The sequence below is a fragment of the Medicago sativa genome, chromosome 2 (assembly GCF_051527215.1).
Source record: "Medicago sativa cultivar Bolivia chromosome 2, Bolivia_mono, whole genome shotgun sequence".
NCBI classification, from domain to species: domain Eukaryota; kingdom Viridiplantae; phylum Streptophyta; class Magnoliopsida; order Fabales; family Fabaceae; genus Medicago; species Medicago sativa.
Window position 1 is genome coordinate 12,688,208 of NC_140750.1, and position 23,304 is coordinate 12,711,511.

The 23,304-nt window shown below is 32.9% G+C and overlaps 3 protein-coding genes across 3 annotated transcripts; 1 reads left to right on the plus strand and 2 right to left on the minus strand.

Moving 5' to 3' along the window:
- Positions 1 to 306: 306 nt before the first annotated feature.
- Positions 307 to 7,312, minus strand: LOC146944650 (lysM domain receptor-like kinase 3). Its single transcript, XM_085743006.1, has 12 exons — positions 6,648 to 7,312; positions 4,323 to 4,356; positions 4,206 to 4,210; positions 3,894 to 4,067; positions 2,950 to 3,143; positions 2,508 to 2,597; positions 2,124 to 2,217; positions 1,885 to 2,036; positions 1,718 to 1,809; positions 1,309 to 1,447; positions 1,098 to 1,196; positions 307 to 620 (listed from the first exon to the last, which is right to left on the minus strand). The coding sequence occupies exons 1-12, from the start codon at positions 7,258 to 7,260 to the stop codon at positions 456 to 458; spliced, it is 1,851 nt and encodes a 616-aa protein (XP_085599132.1). The 5' UTR covers positions 7,261 to 7,312; the 3' UTR covers positions 307 to 455.
- Positions 7,313 to 10,177: 2,865 nt separating this feature from the next.
- RBCX1 (Chaperonin-like RbcX protein) lies at positions 10,178 to 12,229 on the plus strand. The gene is made up of 6 exons (XM_085743013.1): positions 10,178 to 10,374; positions 10,476 to 10,570; positions 10,762 to 10,879; positions 11,022 to 11,038; positions 11,126 to 11,188; positions 11,301 to 12,229. The coding sequence occupies exons 1-6, from the start codon at positions 10,221 to 10,223 to the stop codon at positions 11,373 to 11,375; spliced, it is 522 nt and encodes a 173-aa protein (XP_085599139.1). The 5' UTR covers positions 10,178 to 10,220; the 3' UTR covers positions 11,376 to 12,229.
- On the minus strand, positions 11,934 to 19,624 carry LOC146944652 (malonyl-CoA decarboxylase family protein). Its single transcript, XM_085743012.1, has 16 exons — positions 19,406 to 19,624; positions 19,171 to 19,262; positions 18,937 to 19,027; positions 18,082 to 18,208; positions 17,795 to 17,975; positions 17,291 to 17,435; positions 17,113 to 17,203; positions 15,566 to 15,624; positions 15,412 to 15,489; positions 15,059 to 15,142; positions 14,312 to 14,490; positions 13,423 to 13,551; positions 13,192 to 13,264; positions 12,893 to 12,978; positions 12,502 to 12,586; positions 11,934 to 12,320 (listed from the first exon to the last, which is right to left on the minus strand). Exons 1-16 carry the CDS (start codon positions 19,484 to 19,486, stop codon positions 12,303 to 12,305), a joined length of 1,599 nt encoding a protein of 532 aa, XP_085599138.1. The 5' UTR covers positions 19,487 to 19,624; the 3' UTR covers positions 11,934 to 12,302.
- Positions 19,625 to 23,304: the final 3,680 nt, after the last annotated feature.

The window sequence follows — 23,304 nt, forward strand, 5'->3', positions numbered from 1 at the left end:
CAAGTTAAATAAAAACTTTATTTTAGAATTGTGTATTCAACACAATGAAACAACAAAAAGTAAACTTTTTTACCTAAATTTCATTAATCATTTCTAATTTTAAATCCTTAAGAGAGTAAAACTTACTTGATGTTTTGTAAAGTTACTGCAAATTTAATCAAATTAGAAATTATTTGTGTTGAAAAATTACTTACTGTGAAATATAAAATGTGACAAATTAGTCTTTGTAATTTACCACCCATGGGAAAATCAGTCTATGTAGAGTTTAACATGAAAGATGTTATTTTAGGGCAGACATAGGAAATTTGAAGAATTTTTTTTTTTCCAAAAAAATGTATTGTTTTTATTTACAAATTCACAGTTGAAACATGAAAGATTCATGCATGCCAGTGTTGAGAAAACTGGGAGTGTATCTTCATAAGAATTTGGTCCAAGCTGAGGAATAAACCACTATGCTACCTTCCAGACATTAGATGGACTAATGCTTGGTTTTCATAGAAGGAACCAACATCCCAATCCTCAGCTGCTGATGATAGTGTCATTAAGGCAACTACAATTGATCTCATGCTTGGTCTAAGTTGAGGATTTTCATGTGTACAAGCTTTAGCAAGCTGAGACATCTGCAAGTGCAACAAATTATTAGTTTTATGCACTCACTTCTTATATTAATGGATGTTTTCATTTTAAAAGAATATTAATCATATTAAGTGACATTTAGGATAATTTCTTTATTCTAGTTTTGCCTCAAATAAAGATTGTATGCATTACACAATTACACTCCACTATGTTTGATTTATGATATTGATTAATAGTTCAATAATAAACAAAGATAAATTGTAAAATTAGTACACTTGTTAATTGTTTTTTAATTAAAATATTATCATTTCTTAACCTTTGTAAAAACATCTTAAACATTGTCCCTGTGAGTTTCACTCAATTGGTAGGGACATTGCATATTATATACAGGGGGCCGAGGTTTGAATTCATATTAATCAAGATGTTAGGAGTTTAGTATTGTGACCATTTGCTTCACTAGTGACTAGAGCTCTTTACTTTGAAGTTAACAAGATAAGATTAGAAAAGGAAGTAGGAAGCACCTTAAATACTGAGTCAATAGGGTAATTTTCACCAAGCCTAGGGTCAACAAGTTTACCAAGATCTTCTTTTGGTTCTGAAAGACCAAGAACTTCTTCAAACTGCATTAATTCATCAAGCAAGCTAAAATTGAGTATATTAAGAACTAGTGTGATTAATCATGTGAGTTTACAACTAGTGTGATGAGTTCTAAGAAGGGTTAGGAATAACAACCAGTGCAACTAGTCCTTTTGATTCATTCTTAGCCTCATTTGTCTTCACAATAGCTTGCTTTCCAGATATAAGCTCAAATAGAACAACTCCAAATGCATATACATCTATTTTGGGTGAAACTTCACCATATTGTGCATATCTGCACAAAAATATTGCTACATTTTGATCAAAATAGTCTCTCTCTTTTTTTGACAAAATGGTCTAGAATATTGTTACATATTCAATTAATAAACAACTGAAAAAATATTGTTATATATTTATCAGCGCTCTCAAACAAGCATAGCATGAGATTGGTAGAAAAAAAATTAAATTTTGGATTTTGAGTCTAACTCAACTCTACAAAAACAACAGCTCGTAAGAGGAGGATTGTCAAGACTTTATAATGTCTATTTATTAGTATGTTTCTTACTCAGGGGGCATATAGCCAAACGTCCCGACAAGGCGTGTTTGTAACGAAGAACTTCCATATTCGGTCAATTTTGTCAGACCAAAATCTGCAACCTGTGAAAGAAAAGTTAGACTCATCAGAACTCAACTTTTTATGATAATTTTTACTTTAAATGATCATTTTTAAACCTTTCCACGGAAGTTTTTGTCTATCAAAATGTTTGCTGATTTAACATCTCGATGAATGTAGACGGGAACTGTATGTTCATGAATGTATTCCAATCCTCTTGCTGAGTCTAATGCAATTTGAACTCTAGCTGGCCATGATAACGGATCCTTACCTATAGAAAACAAATATGTTAAGAATCTTATAATCATTAAAATGATGCAAGCAGCATTTAAGTCGAGTAATGATCATTATTGTTAACCTGTGCCACGCAAATGTTGACTTAAATTGCCATTCTCAATGTACTCATAAACCAAAAATAAAGAGCCCTCAACACAATATCCAATTAGCCGCACCTGCATGGAATATATGTATTCAAGGGAACATGATTTTGGAAATAAGCAACTCCATATATGTCAATATCTTGGTAAGCAAGTAACTTGCTAGTTGTTACATGACTAGCATAAGATCGTGAATGGACACTCCAGATTCAAAGCGTGTCCGTTATTTGACACTGACACATGTGGTTAACATTCAATCAATTCCATTTTCATAAATTATCGCTGCCTACATGTCGGTATCTAGTGTCCGTGTCTGTACCAAGCTTCAAATTTTGAATAGTATCAAGGTCGGGAAAATGTCATACCAAGTTCAAGTGATGGACGTGTGTCAGAACCTTTAGTTCAGCTAGGAATTCTTTTGATGCTTGCATATCCATCTTTTTTATTGCAGCTTTCTGTAATAAGAAATAGGAAGAACAAAAAAAGGAAAAAAAAATCAAGTTTTGGCAACAAATTGAATTTCCATTTCTTGCAAGAGATCTGTTTTAGATTGTTATCATCAAACTTGGATGAAATTGAATCCAATCCTAGAGATAAGTAATTTTTTTAAGCTTAAACTAAATCAAATATTATGTTTGCAAGACAATGGTAGTTAAATAGTAGTGAACTAAATCCAAAATGTTAAAACAAATTCCTTCTTGTTTTCAAATAAGATCAATTTACATATGCTACTTGCATGAAACAATTCAGCTCAATAATTGTGTTTCTTGTCACAATGATCAAAGATTATAAATGGGCGTGACGAACCTCATTTCTTAGCTCGGCATAGTATACCAATCCAAAGCCACCTCGACCGATTATATTAGCCGCGCTAAAGCTGTCAGTAGCTTTGGCTAACTCCTCATATGAGAACTCCACTGACTTGTCAACTGTAATACCTGTCAACCTTGGAGAAACAACAGTAGTAGACTCTGATGTCTTATCCATACTGCTTCCACGACCTAAATTCATGGAACAAATGATACTCATATGTAGTTTCATATTTTATATGAAAACTTAATCTTCTACCTAGAACTAGAAAATGGCACTCCGCAGTCAACAACAAAAAGGAGTTGGCTAGCTCAACTGGTTTGAGCTGAGGGATAAGGAGTTGGAGGTATTGGGTTCAAATACGGATAAAGGAAAAAAAGAGCTGGTAAGTGCATTTGGAAGAGCTTATTTGCACTTATCTTAAGACATATACATTTGTGTAAGTATTTAGGAGAGAATATGAAAAAATAATTTAAGACATGTTTGTAAATTGCTCTCAGTTTGTTTTCAATAAGCTTCCTAAGATGGCTTATGAAAAGTACTTACAATTTGTATGAAAACAGTTGTTTATCCACTTTGATTATAAAAATAGTTTATACATTAGAGTATATATGATAATCACTTATTCAACAAGCTGTTAATTAAACTATTTATCCAAATGCATCTTATATCATGTTTTTCCTTGTCTACTATGCATAGAAGCATGTAATTAAGACCTTTAGCACCCTAGTGGCTCCCCACAAAGCATCTCCACAAGCTTCGGTCTTTTGGACGGGCTATGGAACTAATCTTTGCTTGGATACTTAGGTTGCAGCTGACAGCTTTTTACCCCTCCTAAAAAATTTGTTCTGCAGCCGGGGATCGAACAATGATCCTCCCCCACAAGTAACGCTTTCCACGATTTGAAAAAGAAAGAAATAAATGTGTAAAAAATGGTATACCATGTTGGAGTTGACTAGACTGATCTAGATCAGATGCTCCTGGGACTGGTAGAAGGGTTATTTGATCATCCACCTTTTTTCTTCTATAGAACACAACATATAGAATGAGTACTAGAAGTAAAATCCCAAAAGCTCCTCCAACAACTATGCCAGCAATGCCTCCTTTGGACATTCCTATTCAAATTGGTAAATATTAACAATGTCAGCCTCACATAGCAATTTATAACTCACCATGATTTGTTATGTCATGCTTTCTCTTATACATATGTATTAACATTTATGTAGCTGTAATTTGTACAATGTTCACATCACCTGATCTGCAAAAGGGTAGAAGAAACAGGCATAGATGTTTAAGTTAGACTACTTAAAAGAAAATTATTTTGAAGATGGTAAATGTTTAAATACAAGGTTATGGAAATTTAAGCTTACCCCATCTTTAGTGGTGGAAAGTTTCCATTTTCATCTGCAAAATTTGATTTCAAAGTATGAAACATCAAAAAAGCAAACTAATTAGGCTAAACGTATCTATCAAAGTAAATAATTTAACCTTCATTACTATTATTTGTGATTTAAGACATGCCATAACATTTTCATAAACATTTTTTTTGAAAGAACATTTTCATAAACATATTTAGTTAAGATTCGATTGTAGGCCATTCAATGACTTGGCAGAGTTTGTAGCATATTTATGTCTCATGTGCTCAAAAATTAATCTTTACTGCTGTGAACCAAAAATATTTAATCTATACAAATAAACAAAAATTTAAAGCTAAAGAGAAATGAGTCATAGTTATTTGAAGATCGACTATGAGGTTAATGAATATCACGTATAGCTTGAACATTAGTTGGATGATTATTAACGAACCGGGACGGTCCCATGTGTATTGGTATGTGGGTCGGGGCCCTCACTTACTTTTGAAAGAAAAAAAATTTATTTACAAAACTAATTACACCACAAAATCGGAGGGTAAAGTTTGAAAATTTTGGTTAATGACATTCAAATTGTAGTTAATTATGTTGGATTGATAGTTATGAATTGTGTCATCTTGTTATATTAAGTAATCATATGGTCTATTGAATGTAACTAAACACATATTTAAATTGTGTTAAACATTTAATTTATCGGATAATTCTTAGATAGTCACAAACACAAATCCAAAATTATTTAAGCACACACACATCAATACACATTAACCAATATTTTCAACAATAATAACAATAAATTAATTTTTCGATTCTCTCTGGTGCCAATTTAGATGGGCTAATTTAGCTTCTTCAAAAAAACAATAAATTAATTATTTTTTTCTCTTTCTACATATTCCCATTTGTATGTGTGCCTAAACCAATTATATTTGTATTTGTGACCATACGCTCTAATTTATCATCAAATTTGTGTGTCACGTCTATTTACCATATTATATATCTGGGCACAACTTATCGCATATATATTGTGGCAACAGTGGAATGCAATTAGATATACATGCATGGTACAACTAACTAATAAAATAATGACAACAAACGTAACCAAAAATAAATAAACAAGAATGACAATGTATGAACCAAGTATATGGTCTGTAATATATTGTTGCCAGATAGTGCCAATTGTCCTTAATAAACTAAACATCTTTTGCATTCTTTTATATTAATTCTGTCTGGGTTGATATTTCCAAATATATGGGCGGAATATGCTGAATCTTTTAGGTATTCCATTATTTTTAATTACATAACTTCACTATCCACTATCCAACAAGTATACGAGATTATTTCTTCAAAACAAAAGTATACGAGATTATGTCAAAAAGAAAAACAAAACAAGTGTATGAGACAGAGACCTTAATAAGTGGGTTAGCTAGGTTCTTGCTACTCAAAATAGTTAAATTATTATGATATAGGCCATTGACGAAGCTAGTCCAGTTTTACATATATGTTAATAATACAAAATTTAAATAAATCATACGTATAATATAGGCTTAAATGCACTTTTAATATCCTATTTTTAATTTTTTTTAAAGCTTTGATGCCCCTATTTTAAAATTCAGTTTTTTGGTCTCTCTATTTCAATTTTTTATGACTTTTGATTCCCCGCCCTCAGAAACAAACTTTACTTTTAATGACAGTAAATTTTCATAGGTAAAAGTCTTTTTACGCAGGCATAGCCCGAATTACCTAGAAACTTGACTTTTAATGACAGTAAATTTCCTTATATAAAAGTCATTTTGCCATAGATATAAGAGCAATGCTATATCTCTAGAAAAAAAACATCAAGAATTCTTCAAGAATAAAAAGCAACCAATCACAATGCACTATTTGCCACAATTCAAGGAGGTGTGGCTGAAAAATAGGAAGTGGACAAATAAATCATGCAATTAAAACTTGCCACATGTGTCTTGAAAAATTCTTGATGTTATTTTTCTAGATAAATAGCATTTTCCTAGATATAATCTCAAGTACCTATCCCCAAGTTCTAACTAAGCTTTATACCTACGGCTAAAATTCATAAGTGAAAAAAGTTTTATCCCATGAGTAAAATCCATCACTATAGACATACATCAGTTCATGTCAAGTTTAAGATTAGACTTTAAGTGACACGTAAGTGAATTCAGTTTACGTTCAATTCGCATGCAAGGCGGAAAAAAAATGCAGAATCAAACCTAAACGGATTAGTCTTTAAAAAAACAATAATTAAAATCTAATAATTTTAATTAAATATTTTGCTAATCAGAAAAATGAAATTATCATTACCAAATAACTAACCTTTGGCCGGCAAAAACACAAGTTCACCAGCACTAAAATCCGATGCAGCGTTATACCTCTTCACCACCTCCACCGGAACACCAGACTCCGCCGCAATTCCCGGCAAATGATCACCATAACGAATTGGATACGTCAAAAACAATCCATAATCCTTTGAAACGTGTCTATCACCACAAGAACAATTTACAGTAACATTGATTGTCACGCTACTAGGTATATCAGTAGCTGGATAACTATTGACTCTGCTAAGAAAATCTTCAGTGATAAGGTTTGAATAACTAACGTTCGCAATTGCTTTGTAAGTGTCACCATGTTTTGTTTTGTACGAGAAAGTGTGTCCTAAGAACAAACCACTGAGACAGTCACACGTGAATGGTATGTTGAGTCTTGTTTCGCTTCGAATAGCATCGGGGCTTTTAATGTTTGGGTTGTATTTTAGAATTTCTGAGGTTGGATGGTTGAAAAGGTTGCTAATGTAAGTTAGGTTTGTTCCTTCTTGTATGTAATAGGAAGCTAGAGCAAGGTCACAGCCAGAATCACAGCTTCTCACGGTTTTCATAATCAACAATACAAAGAGAAGGAAATTTAATAAGAAAATTTGATATGTGATCATTTTGTGATTAAGGTGTGGTAGGAAATGGTTTTGATGAATATGAAATGAACTTATAATAGATTAGAGTTCATTTGCATATATAAGGATGTTATGTCATGTGAGAAGAGGCTTTGGAGTTTAGTTTATTTTTTTATGCAGATTATATAATTATGATTAGCATTTTTTACTTTATAATATATCACTAGATACTAATATTGACGTCAAAGTTATTATACTATTTCTGAGTTGAACCATTCTTCATTATGCTTGTTATTGTCATTTGTTTATTGTATTTTTTTTATTAGTTGGAATCATTGCCATGCCCATGGGGAGATTGCTTATAGAATGTGACTACCTAGCTTCACCTGAAAAGTGTATGAGAGTGACTCCAAATGGACGAATCTTGAATTTTAAAGATTAAAAAAATAAAGGTTGTAATCGGTGTGAGTACTTATGTCCTACATCAACCAGAAATGAATGAAATGTTGGATATATAAAATAGAGACACATATCTCTGATACCTTAAAGCTTTGGGAGATGTGGTGTATAAGTCTCTTAGTGATCTTGGACGTTTAGTCCATTGCCTCTCCCAACGCTCCTCAGACTCCCCGACATATATCACTCATTATATCACTTTCTAATGCATGCAATAAAAACTCACATTTTCCCAAAACATTTACACTTTATTCGAGTTTTTGTTTTCTTTTTCAAATCAATGTATCCCCGTACACAATCTTAAAAATAAATCTATCGAGATAGCTGAAATCTATTTAAGAGGTTGATTTCTCCTAACATATATTTTTTCCATGCAACAATCATCCAAATGATTAAGATACTAAAATCTACTACTTGTACCACTTTCACACCATGTTGATTCTCTTTTAAATCTAGGGGTGACATTAAAATCTGTAAAGGGGAAGAAACCAAAGCAGCTAGAAAAAACTTGTTTGGTTGGCTGTCACTTAGTGTATTTGGCTTATTAGAAATGGTGTTTTATTCAACGGGGAAGGAGCTAAATTGTCAAGTGTTTTGTCATTTATGTCAAATTAAATGTATATCTGAAGGTTGGTTTATGAATACCGTTGGTAGGCCTAATGGATTTGTTAGTTTAGTATATGTCTTCAGAGTTTGTGAAATTGTATTTTGGACTGCAGTGATTTAGTGTTTTCTTCTGGGCTGGAGTACTTTTTACTCCCTTTAAATGCAATTTTTTAATAAAAAAAATGACATCTTTCCAATACAATTCATTCATTGTAACATTCATCTAATTTATTCACTACATAAAAAATAACTAATGAATTAGATCCAATTGATCCATTTGATAATATTCAAAAAATAATTGATCCATTTATTAAAATGGTTTAATTATATTCTAATTTCTAATTCTAATAGAATCAAATCTTTTAAAAATACTGAAAAGATAAATTTAATAATTTCTCAAAGTGAAGGCCGACGGCGGTTCATGAAGGCTCTAGTCCATTTAGCTCCGGTGGTTCATTGAAGGCCAGTGGTGGAGCCCCTCTAGGGCTCAAGTGGACCACTGGCCATCCCATATAGAGAAAATTACTAAAAATATCTTTGACTTTTAATAAAATTACATTGTGGCGCAACCTCTTTTTCATCTGAGCATTTGTTATTATTACACTTTTAAGTCATTAGAAATATTTTGTCAAAAAAAAAAGTCATTCGAAATATGTAGATAATTATATTTAATATATAAAATATGTAATTGAACTTTTTGATGATCGATTTTGTGTTGCTTATTAAAATATAAATTTTATGTGTGTGTGTGTGTGTGTATGTATTACTCCCTCCGTTTCAAAATGAGTGTCGTTTTAGTCAATTGCACACATATTAAGGAACGGAATGAAATAATCATTAGATATAACACTTTTACTAAACTACCCTTACTTTATAAGAAAAAGACAAACTTAAAGTTGTATTGAAAATTGTGTGAGAGAAAAGTTGGAGAGGGTAAAGTTGGAAGAAAAAAAATTAAAGTTGTATTGGAAATGTAAAGTGACATTCATTTTGAAACAATTTTTTTTTTTTTGCTAAAGTGACACTCATTTTGAAACGGATGGAGTAGTTTATTTGTGGCCCACCCGAACTTTTTCTTTCCGTCATTGCCGAAGGCTCTTCAACAACCAACATACCACAACATAGGTCCTACAATTTGATTGTGGGGCTCTGGTGGTCGTCGAAGCTGCAATGGTTCGACGACAGAGTTGACTTTTTATGGGTTGACAACAATGTTCAAAGATTTGAATGCATTGATTTATAAAAAAAGATTTCTTCTTCAAAACTTTAAGTCATTTTTTTTTTTTGTGGTGGTTGGGGTTTGAACCCCGGACCTTGCATATATTATGCATTGTCCATAGCAACTGAGTTAAACTCACGAGAACAAAATTTTAGTCATTTACCGGATGGATTGGATGTCTAATTGTTAAAAATTATTAATTTATAAATTGAATGACTTTTATTAAACTGATGAATAAAACTTTTTTTTTTCTTTCAAAAAAAAAAACTTTTTTTAATCTATTTTTGATTGTTTGCGAATGCATATTCTAATTCATCTATTATAATCCAAGTCAAAATTTAATATAGCTCAAAAAAAAAAAGTCAAAACTTATTCAATCCATCCATATGTCACCCATACACAAATTCAATAATCCTCTGCATCTGTTGGATCAATGCAGGCACTTAACAGGATTTTGATTCATCAAGTACATACATGCTTCTCAATGAGAATTTCTACTTGTTGTCTCTTTGATTAGTGGGATCCACTTTGGATGTAAAAGTCCCCACTTTTTCGACATAAGCTGGAAGATATTTGTCTACGTGAATAGATAGATATTTTCAATATGTGGAGACCATAACCCATCATCATTATATTTTCTGCCTTATATTAATTTGTTCGTCCACATAATCAGAAAACATTTTTCAATTCACTACACAAATACGATTTCAGTTTGTTAACCATGGAATCATCTTCAGCTCTAACACTTTCTCAGCTTCCTTATGTTTACCCTGCTACACCATGCACCAACAAAAGCTATCCTTTTTGGCCAGCTGGCAAGAGAAGGAGCTCTCAATTATCCACACGGTTGCAATGCAACAAAATGTTTGTACCTGGTCGGTTTACAACTTCAATTTTGTACTGGTTGGTGTGATTTGTGATATTTCATTGTATATGAGATTATCAATAATAGTGTGCTATGTTATCTTGGATGCAGGATTCGGAGAAGCAACACCGGAAGCAAAGGCTGCCAAAAACCTCCACAATTTCTTCACCTACACTGCAGTTAAAATCGTTGCTGCTCAACTTGAGGTTTCTCCCTCCTTTATTTGCCTTTGTTGTTTTAGTTTGTTTTCTAGCTTTTATCGATTCTAATTTCTATTAATTTGAAATTCCCAACCTAGTTGTGTTATTTAATTCAAGTTATTGGTATAAAACAGTTTTTCGCACGAATTGTTTCGTGCATCTAAAATATCATTCGTAATAATTATTTCCATGAGCAGAGTTATAATCCTGAAGCATATGTTGAGCTAATGGAATTTGTGGATAAACACCCGTTAGATGATGGTGACAAGTTCTGCGCCACTATGTTCAGAGAATCATCAAGACATAAGAACTTAGGTAAGGACAGACATCAAGTTTCCCAATCCTTAATAGTTAAGTGTCTATTATCTAACCAACAACTATTCTATATGGTGATTGAATTGAATGAACAAAATCCTGTAAACTGATGTGTGGCTCTGACATGGACACGCTTGAATAGCCCTACGCATAATGGAGGTAAATGGATGACTAGTTGGTTTTTTTCTTCCATCACTTATTAAGCAAGTTTTGATTGAGTATACTATGGTGTAATATTATATATAGGTGAGATCAGCATACTGCCAAAAGGATTTTGAATGGGACAACTTGAAGCGTTTAGCTTTTAAGGTTTGTAATTCAATAGCTTTCTGTGTACGTATGTTTAGAATGTTGATCCTACTAAATTTATTCAACTTCCTTAATAATGCATGTAACTGTTTCTAGCGTTGTCCTCTTGTAGATGGTCACTGACTCTAACACGAGGCTTATGAGGGATTACGTCTCGGAAACCAGTCGTTCTGAAACTGAGAAGTGAATGGTCCTGCAGCAAAGCAAGCCCTTTCATTCCCATTGATCGAACAAAAGCCTGTGCAACATATTGATATGTATGGAAATTGGAAAGATGGCAGAAGACTCACTCGCATGGTTCTCGATAAATTACATAGCTCAGTGTTTGCATGGTTATAATGATTAAAAATCGAGTTAGACCATAAGTGGTTGGACAAATCTGTAATACAAATTGACAATCAACGACTCCCATGTCTTCTTAATGGGATACTAGAAGAACTTATGAAGAAAGAAAAAAAACGTAATTTTATGATACAACTTTCTTTTAGAAATTTTCTGAAGCTATTTTTTAGTTTGAGTAAGTCGATATAACATTTTTCACAAGTTTTTGCAGAGTGGGCATAAATATAGTGATGCATTTTTTTAAGGCTTGAATTTGACCGATTTGAGTGTAACCTATTCTCCCTCCGAGGGAAAACGCTAAACAGAGATAAGACAAGCAACGAGTATTACCTCCAATCCTGGATGTTCAAGGACAAATTTCCTCTGCAAAATCCAATACTTTGTTCATTGATCTCCAACCAAATTTGAATTTCAATCACACACTCTTCATTGAGGGATAGGGTCTGTTTTCAGTATAGCATACATCACAATATCACATTGTACTGGTTGCGGTTTTCTAAGCACGGGCTGTTCATCCTAGCTTTTTTCCTATATACCCCGTGTAAGACTAGCATCATCGGTGACAAAATAACATGGAAGTTTAGGATTCTGTCTCCTATCCTATTTCACCAACGAATTGGATTAGATATGTATTCAGCTTCCTTGTATTATCTGTACATAAATTATCAACAATTAAAAGTACAAGGTTCTTCAATTTCAGACTTGTATGCATTTGTTCCATTGTTTTGATAAAACCATCAGGTATGCTCTCAGAAGAAGATTTTTTTTTTTATTATTTGTCGCTGTGTGGCTGCAAACAATGGCAACGAGGTTAAGACTTGAGAGAGGTAAGAAGGGCAAAGCTAATAGCAATAAGGTTGTTTACGGTCAACTATCATTGTTTCAAACTGCATGCACATACAAAATTTAAGAACTCATCTTGAAGAATATCTTATATCAAATTTGAATTGACTTTAAGAAGAAGCCATTACCTCAACATGGCGATGAAGATCACTTGAAGCTTGGATTACGCCGTTGCTGAAGTATGAATGAGCAAATTCTTCTATGTTATCCAGACTGCAGTAGGTGTTGTCATCAGCATATGCAACAAACTTGATAAAGTAAAATAAAATTTGAAATTGATTCATCTTATTCAAAGCAATCCATATGGAAATTATTAATACAAGTAACCACAAAAGCATGAAATGACAAGTACAGTCATTGCTTTCACAGCCAGAAAATGGGTAGAGTAACAAACTTTAAACTAAGAAAACAAGATTTATGTAAAGAATCAACAGTATATATTGACATAAAAAATAAAATGGTGAACATACTTAGGTAAAACCAAAAACTAAGTTCCAGAACTTTCAAGAGCATGATTACCTATATACATAGTTCACCATGATGCCTCCACTTTGAGAAAGGCCTTTTTCTGATAGGTCTGCCATCCAATTTATTCTTTCAACCATCTGTCCCATATTGAGAAGCAAGAAGTGATTCATACCATTTTGTTCAAATTACAATTGTGAGTTATTTGTGATAGGACAGACCTTTGAAGCATAAAATCTTCCACTTTAGTATGCAGAAAGAAGTAAATGCCAAGATAATAACCCCTAATATAGGACAGAAACTGTTGGTTTCACAAACAAAATGCAATTTCCAATGATAGATTCAGGACATACCGCTCCATTTTGCAAGTGAAAATTTGCTACAGAGTCCAAAGCTTTTCCTCTCTTCTTCTCTTTCAGTAGGTATCTATAAAATAAGAGTATCACCAAAGTTTTCAGATTGTTAAATTATAAATTATGGGTATAGTCAGCTGCATAGCACAATGCAATAGTTAGAAGAAGTCATTAATAACATTTGTTTGTTTCATTTCTCTTGTTTCATTTCTCATTACATGTTTGCAATACCTGGCACATAAGCGCATCAAAGGGGATTTTAATGCTGACGAAATTTCCGGTGAATGAATGCATTTGTAGGTTGTAGAAGTAAGCAGGTTGAGCATCACTTCCATTCCGTTTTTCCCCGTTGCAATATCTCTGCAACACATACTGAAATTAGTCACTTGAGAGAATGACATTAGAGACAAATTAGCAAAGCAAATAGAAGTTACTATAAACATTATTTGTCATCATTAATGGCCAAGGCATGTTTGAGTAGTGCTGTCAGAATATGCTTCTTAACTAAAAATAAAATCTAGTGATTATTGATCTAATTAGAGTATGCCATTTTTCATTCTATAAAATGCTTAATTTTAATTTTGCTTCAGTATAGGGGGAACCAATTGTGTTCACCATTAAAGGAGAAAGAAAGAAGTAAGACATATAAAAACATATGTAATGCAAAAACAAAAAAGTAAACTAAGTGGAGCAAAGATGAGAATGTTAAGATGGACAAGAGAAGCACAAGACAAAATAGGATTAGAAACTCTATTACTAGAGAGAAAATTAGGCAGCTACCATTTTAAGGGGGGAAAAATGAATCTCATTTTTGGTGGCTTGGACATGAATGATCAAAACATATGTAAAGAAGATTAACCAATATAGAGAAGTTGGTTCAAACCATTAAGAGATATTTAGAGACCAACTGACTATTTTTGAACTTAAGCATGATAAGGAATCATAGTGGCCATGATGATATGTCCACATAGTGGGAAAACGTTTGGTTGTTGTAATTCATGTATTGAAACAGTTTACAAGGTTGTATTCTTAAACCTCCATATAACTTACCAATGGAATTGGAAAAGAATATCCAAGAATGGTAACATAAAACCACAAGATAAAACAATATGTGGCTTACTTAGGCAAACTCATAAGTGCTTCTTCTTCATCAGGTTTAAGTATGTTCTCATAGAATGTGGAACCAGATCCCTCGGCCACTGGTTGTGACATGTCTCCTTCAGCAAGCACTGTTTGAGATGCCAACTTGGATAAGAGCCACGTCATGAATCCTGGGATGGGACTGAGAGTTGCAAAGGTCTACACACAAATTGATCGGCAATCATAGATACAGAAGGCAAAAGTAAAATTTAATAAATACAAGATATTGCAGTATCATCAGAAAAAACATATTTTGTCAAGGAATTTTCACAACATCAAAGTCGAACAACTATTGGGAATAAACATACTAGGTTCAGTTTCTAGTTTCTACTCCTCTAGAATGATGGAAACAAGATATCATTTTGAGATATAAATGTCTTGTTGGAAATTGCCATGTTCCTTTTACTTCTAGTCCTCTTTTGAGAACACTGAAGCCATAAAGCTGCAGCTTTGGGTAGAGGAAAAGGTCCAAGGCCAAGAATTTAAAAAATGAAACCAGAAAGTTGTCCTATTGTACTCTGAAAAACTTTCATCAAAACAGACACACTTTTTGTTGTAAACAAGACGATTCATATCAAAACCAAGAAAAGATTAATAAAATTATGAGTTAAAAACATAAGATATATGTTAAGTAAAAAGTTACAAATCCGCAAATTCCATGAAGTAATAAATTTCATTTCCACCCTTCAAATTCAGAGAACTCCACAAAATTGGTAAAAATACTTACAGAAATATGTGGCATCTCTCTTTTCACCAGTTTTACAACACGTTTGATAAGAAACTTTCCCAAGTTGATCCCTGCTAAGCCTGGCTGGAAAATTTTCAGAATTATGAAAATCAGATCTAAGGTGCATACATGAATAAACAGAATAAAGAAGAAAAAAAAGGAAAATTAAGCAAAAAGTGGCAATAAATTCCAGAGAGGGATTAAAAAAACCCAAGAATAAGGCCCAGTGTGCTTTTCACTGGGGATGATATTACCTAACGTCACCATGACGAAATAATAGAATTAATAAATATTTGATACATAGTCAAATTTCCACCATTTATAACTTTTCATTACATTTACAAATAGCATACCTGAGTTGATGATATAGAGTAGAACAATGCACTTGTTGCCTCACTTTCAGGTATCGGAGGACTATCCCACAAAACTTCCTGTGAAACAAATAAATATTGATTAAAAAGGGTACTGAAAAAGGGTTTGTGTTAGTTAAGTTAAAACATAATTAACCTGTATAGTTTGAGCCACATTCTTCATTAGTGCAACTTCAATGAAAATTAAAGGTTCGCCTGAGGAAAAACATAAAAACAGTTCACATAAAATAGTTTAACTATAACACACAAAACTTTGAGAATACACTTTTACAAATCAGACAGAAGTTCTGTGAATTGTTTGGGACAAAGAAAAATCACTCGGCATCCTTGAAATTGATATATGTAAAAGAATAAATACATATTAAATTTTCAAGAACAATAGCAAAAAATTAGATGATTTCCTATGATCCTAATCTTTTCAATGATACGCTAACTATCGTAATTCCTAATCGCAAAATAAGCACTGATCACTATCAATATTTCCAACAAACAAATAAAAATTTGAGAACAAGTATGTGACACAACAGTAGTGGGGAATGCACTCCCAAGTTAGAACTTAGAAGGGTTTTGCATGACCAGGACATGTGAAAATTTTGTGTCTATCTATCTCTTCAAAAGAATGGATCCTCTCAAGTTAGTAGATTTTCACATGAAAGGAGCATGTGAAAATTAGATTTTCACATGAAAGGAGCATGTGAAAATTTTGAGTATACCTTTTTCTCTTCATAAGCATTCAGACATTTTTATGGGATCCCACCTATTTAATGTCTGATCTATGAAGAGAGATCCACGCAAAAATTTCATGACTTTCTCGGGTGAAAATATAACATGGGAGAGATCCATTCCCACAATATTGGCGACCACTGAAATTCATTGGGTCAAATGAATCATGTACAAAGAGTAAACGATAAAAAACAGCAACGCCAAATATGATTTTTCAAGTTACATGGCATGAGAGTAATGAAATATGATTGGACTGTTCGTGTAATACAATCACCATGTAAGCTAACCATTGTTCTATTTGTATTTTTGTCACTTGCTTACTTGGTGCAGACTCATAATATTGAATCCAGGTTAAATAGTGTCCGCTGAGATGTTAGTTAAAAGGTGACTACTCTAAAACTGTAACAATTGTAGATTGCATTATTAGATAAGCTCATACGACAACCAAAGCCTTTTCTCACCAAATGAGTCAACTAAATAGATCAGACAATGTCAAAATGTACAGTCATAGATTCATAAATCATGTTTAATGATAGACCATCAAAATCCAATAAATCTCTTAATAATATGGTCTAAATTTTTCCTCTTTCTCCTTTTATCTCTAACTAATGGACTATCCTCTATCTAGTCTACCATCCTTATTATTGCTTCTGTGGGTCTTCTCCATACTTGTCAAACTATTTAAGATAAGAATCTACCTTCTTTTCCACAATAAATGCTACCCGATTTTCTCTTTAATGTTTTAGTTCCCAATCAAATATGCTTATAATTATTTGAAATGCTTTGGCTATCAAGCATCGTAAGTAAAGTCTTTAAATAGAGATCGTCTACGAAAACTGCATTGCTTACAAGCTATATAAACCTAACTTGAAGAGAAACCAAACAAAAACAAATTTGATGGACCAGATTTAGCCATGTATATAATCAAGTTCAGTAACAAAGTGTTGGAGAACTGCTGACCAGGAATTGCTGGATGTAAATATCCAAAACAACGACGGCCAATTCCCAACCTTCTCTTAAGATCTAAAAGGTTGCTTATAGGGTGCACAGCCTACACAAGATATTGAATATTATGCATACAACAGAAGACTAGAGCAACATGATATGAAAATTCAAGAGATTAAAAGGAGAAAAGTACTTCATAAGCAACAATTTTCTCCAGCAGGGAGGCAGGATCATCCCATGTAATTTGGTGTAGCTCTAAGGCAGCAGGACTGAGCCACGTACTAAGTTTTTCTTTTAAATAAGAATCCAATGCTCTCAAAGAAGCAATATTCTCCTCTCTGCGTAATTGAAAAGTCGAATCATCATAAATCATCATATTCAAAATTCCAGAAAAGCAAAGTAGAACCCTTGTCTTATCTTTCTTTTATCTTTTCCGTAGGAATTTCATCAACTGTAAGCACTTAAATTTATACATTTATACTTTTATTTGAAGGTCCTCAAAGCAAAAAGGACTTGAGCAGAAGTTTGTACGATAATCAGCATCTGTATTCTCAAACAAATAATCCACTAAATTTTGAAGTAGCAACAATTAACTGAGATCTCTTTTATTTTCTCAAGCTATCATTGTAAGATAACTTACTTGCGAGACGTAATAACTTTTCAAACAAAACATATGGAGCATCAGCCATTAACTTACGCGAGAATATCCAGGATATTTGCTCGAAGAATGGATAAGAATCTCAAACCTCCAGGATGAGTGTTGAGACGATCAAAGAGAACTTCATAAACTGGCTGAATGGCGTGCCTCAAATTCCACTCAATGCGATAGAAAGAAGAAAACAAGCCTTCTTCTTTGGATCCACTCACTTGAGCTTTGTCTGCCAAACCCAAACAGTTCTCTCACAGAACAATTTTGAAATTAATATTGCAAAGAGTTACACGTGCACACAACCATGCACATTCACACTCATACAAATCACTTACCAGCTGGAAGTTCAAGTCCAAGGTACTGCTTTATCAGTTCGCGAACTTGTGATCTATTGAGATCATAGTCTCTAGCAAGGACAAGGAGCAACTTGCGACGGTTCTCGTGAGAAAGTGTAAAATAACCCTACATTATTACCAGCTTATGTGTTAGGATCATATTTTTCATACATACACTTATGGATACTATTAGATTGTTAAAAATTTAGTTGACAGTTAAAAGCGATTGATAGCTGCAGTAGATAGCTATAAATTATAATGATGTTAGCTTAATTGGTTAACTCTATAGTGAACTTGTATATAGGATCTGTCTAGCCAAACAAAATTTTGAGATTAGAGCGGATAGCTTACAGCTTATAAGCTCATATGACCAAAATAGACCTGTTTGGTAATAATTTTTCTCACAAACTTAATAGTTTAGTAGCCTGTAGCGTTTTTTGATAAGCTGCTTCAATCAGCTTATAAATTATCATTTTTTCTCTCAATTTTACCCCCGTTATCTTAATTGAAAAAATAATTATCAATTAAACATATCTTTTTATGTCTTTTCATATTTATAAGCTAAATTCAAACACAAAATTTATCAAAACTACAAATTCAATCAGCTAGTTTATCCACTGTCAGTTATCAGATATAAGCTAGCTTACGAGCTTTCCGCTATTTTTTGCCTAACAGAGCCATAAACACCCAAAAAAAAGTACTCTAGAGTCTAGATAATCATTATCTATTAGAATTCAGTTTTTCTTTCCATTCAAACTACCTAAATCCGTTGCGTTATGTAAATCAAATAACCAACAATAATAACAGAATCAAATAAGAAATTTGATCGCGGTAAAATTCTTAACGTCAAAGTACCTCAGAGAAGTTATTAAGCACATCATCTAGAACTTCTGTTTTATTCAGTGAAATCGCAGAGTGCATTGATGCATGAACACGCTTAAACTCACTGTAAATAATTCAAGCCAACAAATAAACAAATTAAAAGCATATTTAGCAACAACAAAAAATGATCATAAATCATAACCATACAAATTCCAATTCCAAAGCATTTGAAAATGAAAACCCAAAATAACAAAAACTAGTAACAACCTCTCAGAGTTGCCGGAGTGATTATTCGAAGCTGAATTTCCTTCTTCAGGTGATTTCTGTGAATTCTGCTGCTGCATTTTACTGGCTCCGTTCTGTTATGTATTCATCACAATCAAAGAAACAAAAAATCAATGAAAATCAAATTCAAACAAAATTGACGCACAGAATTGAATCAAATTGAATATATGAAGAAAGAGATTAGATGAAATTGAATTGGAAGAGAGAGATTGAATACAGTTAGAGGGAGAGGAGAGAGAGAAAGGTTAGGCTTGTTCATTCTGGCGCGCAACAAAATTGATAAAGCTTTCTTGTTCATTTTTTTTATGGAACTGTTTACATATATGGGAAAGAGAGAGCGTGTGTTGTGTGTGTATGTGTGTGAGAAATCGAAATCAGTGTTCGGTATAATCGAACCACTGTGCTTCCTTTTCGTTTAGTGAGGATTGTTTGTTGTATCATTATTTGGAAAGAAACTTTACTTATTTTCGTTTCCACGTTTTTCTCAATGTTGCTTGCTTGTAATCTTTCCCAAACACTTGTTTATTTATTACAGGTCAATGTTCCTTCCGACAAACCCAAGCTTGTTTGTGATGATGATTTTGATTGTTTTTTTTGGCCTCAAATGTTTATTTTGAAAGGTGAATGTTAAACATGTTCTTTATAAAGAGTGTAATTATTATTTGATCAAAATTAAAAGCTTACATATGTTTTGAAGACATAAATATCTTATTTATAAATTGTTTAACCATTATATTTGGGGTTTGGTCAGCAACACACATTTTGAAAAACAATATTCAATCATTTAAGAGAGTTATCTAAGTTATCTTCTAAGTTTTTAAAAATATAAAAAATATCGTTCGAAAATTTGCTTTTGAACAGTTTGCGCATTTTTTAAGCCAAAAAACAACTATCTGATTTGATTTTAGATGCATTTTGGACCATCTTGTCTTGAATTCTGCTCTTCTCCCAACACATTTTGCTTATTCCAAACCAAACTTCCGAATATGTCCCTGCGTGAGTTAACTCACGCATGTGTTAATCTCTGCGTGAGTTAACTCACGCATGTGTTAATTCCTGCGTGAATTAAGTCACGCAGAGATTAACACATGCGTGAATTAATTCACGCAGGGACATTTCCGGAAATTTGGTTGGAAATGAGCAAAATGTGTTGGGAGAAGAGCAGCAGAATTCTCTTGTCTTGGTTGTGGATTTTATGGGTTTTCAAGATTTAGCCCACCTCTAATTTTGGGCTTCATAGATCCAATATGTGAAAAGATTGGGAAAATTGCTTTTCTCACATCAATTTTTGCTTAAAACACATGGAAAATATCATTTTACCCCCAACTATAGTTAACTACCGTTCGGTAAGCGAGATTTAGTTAATTACCGATGAGTCAGCTGTAGTTAATTGCAGTTGACTCAGCTACATTTAATGCAATTCTTGGCAGAGCATCAATTGAGATTTTGCGTGTTTCAGTCGAAAAATCAAAATAAATCGAGGCTTGTTCAGAATACTGTGGAGCTTTGCAGATCCTCGTGTATTTTGATAGAGGAGTCTGTAAAGTTCCGTAGCATTCAAACTAAGCCTTGATTTATTTTGATTTTTAGACTGAAACACTCAAAATTGCAATTTTTCCAAAGTGCGCTTCCGGAAAAAGTGACTTAGAGGTTGAATTTTTTTCACGATTTTATGCACACATGTTTAGGGCATAAAAACAACATCTCCCACAAAAAAAATTATAATTTTCCAACAAGGGACGGATTAAATATGAATTTTTAATGCGTCAAAAACTCAAGAAATCAAAACTTCGACCTAGAAAACGAATTTTGAGTTGGTTTATTGCAGACATCTCTATAAAAATACATATAGAGGATCTGTAAAGTTTCGTAATATTCCGACTAAGCCTCGATTTATTTTGAATTTTCGACCGAAATGCGCAAATTCTCAATTGATGTTCTACCAAGAACGGCACTTTAGTGCAGCTGAGTCAACTGCAATTAACTGTAACTGGCTTAGTGGTAGTTAACTATAGATCACTTACTGAACGGTAGTTAACCGCTGCTGGAGGTAAAATTTTATTTTCTATGTGTTTTTAAACAAAATTTGATGTGAGAAAAGCAATTTTCAAAGATTGGTCCTTTCTTTTATTTTTAATGACCCAAAATAATATACTATTGTCGCAACCAAAGTTAATAATATTGAGTAAAAAAACTAAACCAATTCATGACTTTTAAGGATGCTCTCAAATAGGTGCATAAGATTATAAATATTTAAAAAAAAATGGCTTTATTAAATTGTCAGCTTGATTTCAATATTTAACCAATTAATATTAATTTAGTCTATAACATACTCTCAGAAGAATTAATATGACTAGAATTTAACAAAATTAATGACATTTTTAAAAATATTCATAATCTCGGTAATCTAGTTGAGAGTGTCTTTTAAAGTAAGTGTCATTAAAAATATTCATAATCTCAGTAACCTAGTTGAGAGTGCCTTTCAAAGTAAGTGTCAAATTTGGTCATGTACTCTTAGGTTTTGTTTACGAGTTTGAAAGTAAAGAAAGGATAGGGCTTTAAAAAAGAAAAAACAAATTAAAGTAATTTACGACTTTGAGTTGACTAGACCGTCCAGTCAACTCTACTTTTCTTTATAAGCATGGATAACTTTATAACAAAAACAACCAAGTGATATCCGGTTTATTTAGCTCTTTTGAGCCCTTATACATGGACCACCTTAGGTGACATACATCATTTGACACACACATACAATTGTGACATGTGGCAAAGACATTGAAAGAAGAGATGAGAGGGGGGATGATGTGATGTGAGATTACTAAAATACCCCTGACATATGGGGGTGTACATGAAAGGTGTATAAAAAAGAGTGTCTACCTATCTTTTTCCGCTTTTTTTTTACCCTCCTAAATTAGCTAGTTACTAAAAAGGAAACCACTATGAAAGCTCTTATAAACAAACAAAGCTATACACAATGACATTCACATGGATGTGGACGAGTGACAACTAGCAAGAAGATTCTTTGCTTTAATTTTCATCAATTGTTAATACTGAGTTTGGTAAATTTTAAAAACAAGTCATATTCCCTCTTCATGCGTCTCCTTGATGGTTTTGATCACATGATAGTGTTGATCACATTCGGATTCAACACTCCCTAGTCTGCGGTCTACAATAGTCCCCACATTACAGCAAGAGGTCATGACTAATGTCTTGGTCTTTGGTCTTAATTAAATGTCATTATTATTTCAAAACACAGATCCATGGCTTGTTGACCTTAACTCCCCCTCTCGTGTGTATATTGCTTGTACCGTAATCTTTGTTTCAATCTTAAAGCATTTCTTGATCCGAAAGATGTGAGACTTTTTTCCTCACTATAATCTAATACTATATGCAAATTGCAAAGCCACACTGTCATCTCAGTGGCTTAGACAAACAAGGGTATCATGAACATTAATTTATTTTGAATAAAAAAACATTAACTTATGAGTACAAAATCATTTAACTTATGGTGAAGCCTAGGTGTCTTTGAAAAAGTGTGGATAAGTTACCCACTATTTTAAGATTACTAATGCCTTGTGATTCTCATTCAATTGGTCAAAATATATTCAACAAACAATACATTAGAGATTATGGACTACAACTAAGGTAGAGTTACGGCTACAATTAAGATCGAGTTGTGTGTAATCAAATATATTTTATGATACAAAAGTATTTTAAAATCCATTAGAATCATAATCCAATACACCCCCCTGAATTTATTTATATATTGATGATGAAAGATTGGAGTGATTATGGTATGATTATTTTCATATTCTAACACGCACTCGCACTCAAAGAGAATGGTCACCGAACACTAACACTGTCTCAGAAATCCTAAAATAGTATACGTGGAAGACTTTTGGGCGTTTGACAGTAGGATGGAACATGAAGGACACAAACTTGTCCACGAACAACTTTTTCGTGAACGAAGTGAATGTCCATTCCAATATACATAAGGCGTTGATGTTGAACAAGATTACTAGAGACATATATTGCACTAATATTATCACAATGCATTTTAGAACATGTTCATCCTTCGAGTCATGCATGTGCAAGCACACTTGTTGTGCAACAGAT